A 5015-nucleotide genomic window follows, 5' to 3' on the forward strand; every position below is an offset into this window, starting at 1 on the left:
TGTCTGTGTTAAGTGCGAACTAGGAAGCCATTTTTAATATGGTTCTTGATTCTCTTGACTATTGGGTTTTGACCCTACTTGATTTGGGGCTTCGGTCCATCTTGATATTTGATTATGCTTAGTGTGATGGCATGATGTACATATTGGGCGAAAAATGGATATTTGGTAAACTCTCTTGGATTGATAGTATACGCTTTCTCGACTCTTGAACATTGTTATTGATATTTGGAAACACTTCAAAGTTTGATATTGATATATTTGTTCACTTATTTTAAATTATGTTAAATTGAGCTAACTATGGCAGAAAAGGGGAATTGGAGAATTTAATGACTCCAAGTCCAATGTTTATACGCCACTAAAGTTTATGCTTAGCGACAGTTGTTTTCTATCGTAGGTAATGTACATGATGAAATCTGAACACAGTAATTATGAAGTAGTCTTTTGGGAGCACTTATGGAGATCACATTTGCATATTCACCTTGATTTTGCATAGTTTTGGGACATGTACATGATATATATATGTCACATTTATGTATGTTATTTGGAGGCTTGTTGGATTTTAAGACCAAAATCTTGTAACTTAAATTTGGTAACTTGTTTTACTGTTTTAGTGTATGTTAATAACTCAAGTCTTGTAATATGCTGAATTTACACTTTATCTTGTAAATATGTACAAAGAAGAAAACTAGTTTCCTTTTTATATACCCGATCGTTTGAAATTTATGTACAATACAAACTTGCAGTGATGTTGAATGAAAGTATAAATTTGTTAGGAAGTTACTTTAGTCTGTTGATTGTTCAAGAAGGGTTATATCACCTTATGTTGATATTTTGACATTGTATTTTATTTAAAATAAAATTATGATGTGTATTTCAAAAAAAAAATATTGCACTTTGAACCTTTTCGCATGGGTCTATTTCCGCTAATAAATTATTCTGAATATTTTTAACTAATATCTTTTTAATATTTCATAAGTAGTAAATTAGATTTGTTTCCTAATCAGCACCCTCCCAAAGGGGTTGCTACACAATATTTCAGAATTAACCTGCGGAGAGCTCGAAACTTAAAAGTCCTCAACAATGAGCTCTACTTTAGGTATCAAAAAGGTTGACATGCGATTATAAAATAGAGAATTTTTCATAAAGCACCATCTTTTAAGTCTAATTAGCCATTTATAGATACCTTTTGTTATATTACGTGTTATAGATATCTTTTATGTTTTTATACAATGTATTTCATGTATTTGAGATGTTGTATTCATTAATACAACCAAAAAAATAGGCGTAAAAACAGGAATTCCAGCTAAATCTAATATGTATTTAACTGTATTTAAGCGGCTTTAACGTGAAATACAATAACGTATCTGCGCAGAATCTGGAAGGTTAAACTTGTTAAAAATGGAAGGAAATCAAATCACATGATATTCTCCTAAATTAACTCAACGAACTAAAACTAGTACACATTAATCTGTATTCTGCTCAAAGACAGCATCTCAGAAACGTGAATACAGCGAAAAAACAGAGCAACATCTGATCGAACTTCTTCCATTCTCTTCTCTTTTTTCGATTGATACAAATTATATACAAAATAAGGTATTCATCCTCTATACATATGGCAAGTTTAACAATTTTGTTGCGTCATTCTGGCAAGTGGAACGATGAGGGCAATTACATCGATTTTTCAATTGAGGGAATACTGATAAAGGAGTATGCCTCTTTTAATGATCTGGTTGTTTCAATTTCAAATCAACTGGGTATCGATTTGAGCTCCAAGACCATTAAAATACAATACAAAGTAGAAGGAAATTGCACACTAATGGAAATACACAATGAAATGGGTTACAAAGTTTATGTAGAATTGAAAAAAGAGAATAGAGAATTTGGGATGTATCCTTTGTGAATAACAACTATCAAAAAAGATCTTATATCCGGAGGTAGTTTAAATCAAGGCGACATTGTGCAAATAGACGAAGGAGTTCAAAGGTACAATTCTGATACAGATGGTACACTAGCTCTAGAATTTTGTCAATTCAGGAGAAGCGATTGGAGTGTTCGAACTCCACAAGGATTTGATAATTTCAAAAACTAATCAAAAGGAGGTTATGGCTGGACAAGTTTATAAGGATAAGGCTACATTGAAAGAGGTGATGGAGAATTATGCTATAGCTCAAAGGTTTCAATTCCGGGTTGATAGGTCTAATGTTGTCGGGTTTGCATGTATTTAAATTTTTTTCCGTTGTATTTTCGATTATTTGTTCGAGCTGTAAGTTTAATGTCATTGTATTTATACGTATTTGTATATTTCATCTAGATGATCACAGATGAAGTAAACATATGTTTGTTTAGGGCATTTAAATACATGTATTCATATGTATTTTACTGGTATAAATACACAACAGTGGCTCTAATTATTTTCTTATTATGTCTACTGTGGTATTAAGTGTATGCATATACAAACAAGTGTATTCAGTTGTATTCATTGTATTCAAATGCATATAACTATAATGGAATTCAGTAGTATAAAAATTTATATATATAGATGTCAGGATGTATCTATGTCAGATTATATTTGTCTGTATATGAGCTGCATTTTTTGTAAACACTTATGCTAATCAAATGTAAAATAATTAATTCTTTGTAGCTATGCATTATTATGCATTTCAAAAGATTGTGAATGGAGGTTTAAGGCTTCAAGTATTAACAAATCAGAACTATTCAAAGTGAGAGAATTCAATGATAACCATACATGTCCGCTGAAGGACAAGGTGTATGAGCAGCGGCAGGCTAGTAGCAGCCTTATAGGTGGTATGATAAGGCCTAAGCTTACAAACCATAAGAGGAAATACACTCCAAGGGATATTATTGATGATGTGAAATCAGATTTAGGTGTAAATGTTACCTACATGTTGGCGTGGAGGGCTAAAGAAAAAGCAATAAATTTTCTGAGAGGTGAACCGGTTGATTCATACAAAAAATTACCAGAATACTTATATACAATGGATATGACATATCCAGGTTCCCACATAAGAATAGTAAAATCGCCAAAAAATGAATTCATGTACGTGTATATATCCTTGTATGTCTTTATAAGGGGGTTTGATCATTGTAGACCCATTGTTGTTGTGGATAGTAGTCACCTAAAATCTTACTACACCGGGACATTCGTTTCGACAAGCACGTTGGATGGTGCAGGTGAGTATCTGAATTATAATACAATCTATTAATATTTTTAAATATTGAAATACATTTTTTAAAAATATTATACTCAATTGTATTTATAGGTCATATATTGCCACTAGCATATGGTGTTATTGGTTCAGAGAACGATGTTGCTTGGACGTGGTTCTTTGAGAAATTCAAGATAGCATACGGTGAAAGGGAAAACATGTGCATCGTTTCAGATAGAAATGAGAGTATCATTAAATCTATATCGAGAGTGTATCCAGATGTACCGCATTTTGCTTGTATAAACGTATATAAGAAATTCAAAAAGAGCCATGCCAAGTTGAGCGAGATATACTTCTCTATGGCAAAAGCATACACACAAGCTGAATTTGACAATCTGATGGAGAAAGTGGAGAAGGTAGATATTATGGTGAAAGAATACTTAGAGTTAGTTGGTTACGAAAAGTGGACTAGGTTGTATGACCTGTTAACAGGGGATGGACAATGACGTCAAATATTGCTGAGTCAATCAATGCCGCACTAGTTTCAGCAAGGGAATTGCCAATATACGACTTCCTCGAAGAAGTTAGGAAGATGTTTGGACGTTGGAATTGTAGTAACCGCAAAGAAGCTACACAGACATACACGACGCTTGGAAAAAAATACCAGGAGATGCTGACTTTGAATGAGGAAATGTCTACACGTATGACTGTAAGTTATATTTTAACGTCATTGTTGTATATAGCTTAATTGTTACTGAATTAATGGCATGAATACAACTGAATACAATGATTTTTTAAGTAGAACTACCATTAATACATATGAATACAACTACATTCAAACTCATAAAAGATATATTTTTTCGTAGATCTGATATGAATAGAACTGAATATAACTAAAAGCATGCTGCAAAAACTATTGGAATACATCATAATATAACTAACAAAGCTGTATTATATGTAATTTTAATATGTATTGTCAATACATATGATTCTAATGCTTTTGTTAGCATCCTGTTGCCTAAAGTACAGCAAATTAAAACAGTTGATTAATTGAATACAACTGAATACAACTGAATATAGCTGAATACATCTTGAATACAAATGCAATTGAATATATCTGACTACAGCTGATTAAAACAGTTGAATTTAATTGAAATTAGCTGAATACAGCTGAATAAAGATGTTGAATAAAGCTGAATATAACAATTGAATACAACTAACTATAGCTGATTAATACAGTTCAATTCAAATGCTTCTAAAGTATGATTCTAATACTTTTGTTAGCATCCTGTTGCCTAAAGTACAACAGAATTCTAATAAGTTCTGCACTAATAGCAGTTGGTATTGTGCTGGTCTAATATTTGATGTATTCATCTATATGCAAAAATTTCAGTTGTATGTAACTTATTAATTCAGCATTATACATTTGGTAATTCAGATATATTTGTTCAAAACTTATATTTCTATTTTTAAATGTAGGTGGTACCATTAACTGAATACTTATATACGGTTAACGATGGTGGGAGGAATTACACGGCCTGCCTGTTAGAGAGAAAATATGTTTGTGGGAGGTTCCAAGTTGATGAATTGCCATGCCCACATGCTTGGGCTGTATTGAAGAGCAAGTTTCTAATGCCAGAAGAATATTGCTCTAACTATTACAAACCAAATACAATTGTAATGACATATGATTTGTCAGTGTACCCGCTACCGGACAGAAATGACTGGAATATACCAGAACATGTTGCAGAGGAGGTTGTACTACCACCCAAATGGAAAATACCTCCTGGAAGGCCAAAGAAGAAGCGCAATAAAACATTAAGTGAATTGATGCAGCCAAAAAATTAA

At 32.3% G+C, this 5015-nt stretch overlaps 2 protein-coding genes across 2 annotated transcripts; both read left to right on the forward strand.

The window, feature by feature from the left end:
• Positions 1 to 1612: 1612 nt before the first annotated feature.
• Positions 1613 to 3673, forward strand: LOC104212318 (uncharacterized). The gene is made up of 4 exons (XM_070168532.1): positions 1613 to 1754; positions 2035 to 2173; positions 2642 to 3192; positions 3282 to 3673. Exons 1-4 carry the CDS (start codon positions 1613 to 1615, stop codon positions 3671 to 3673), a joined length of 1224 nt encoding a protein of 407 aa, XP_070024633.1.
• Positions 3670 to 5015, forward strand: LOC104212317 (uncharacterized). The gene is made up of 2 exons (XM_009761537.1): positions 3670 to 3876; positions 4647 to 5015. Exons 1-2 carry the CDS (start codon positions 3670 to 3672, stop codon positions 5013 to 5015), a joined length of 576 nt encoding a protein of 191 aa, XP_009759839.1.

The sequence above is a fragment of the Nicotiana sylvestris genome, chromosome 3 (genome assembly GCF_000393655.2).
Source record: "Nicotiana sylvestris chromosome 3, ASM39365v2, whole genome shotgun sequence".
Classification (NCBI taxonomy): Eukaryota; Viridiplantae; Streptophyta; class Magnoliopsida; order Solanales; family Solanaceae; genus Nicotiana; species Nicotiana sylvestris.

Bases quoted from the DNA above. Each gene is read 5' to 3' on its own strand.
- LOC104212318 (XM_070168532.1), top strand. From the start codon at position 1,613: ATGGCAAGTTTAACAATTTTGTTGCGTCATTCTGGCAAGTGGAACGAT. The intron at 1,755-2,034 runs GTATCGATTTGA...TTGTCAATTCAG, and splicing joins TTCAATTTCAAATCAACTGG to GAGAAGCGATTGGAGTGTTC. The intron at 2,174-2,641 runs GTTTCAATTCCG...AATTCTTTGTAG, and splicing joins AATTATGCTATAGCTCAAAG to CTATGCATTATTATGCATTT.
- LOC104212317 (XM_009761537.1), top strand. From the start codon at position 3,670: ATGACGTCAAATATTGCTGAGTCAATCAATGCCGCACTAGTTTCAGCA. The intron at 3,877-4,646 runs GTAAGTTATATT...TTTTAAATGTAG, and splicing joins AAATGTCTACACGTATGACT to GTGGTACCATTAACTGAATA.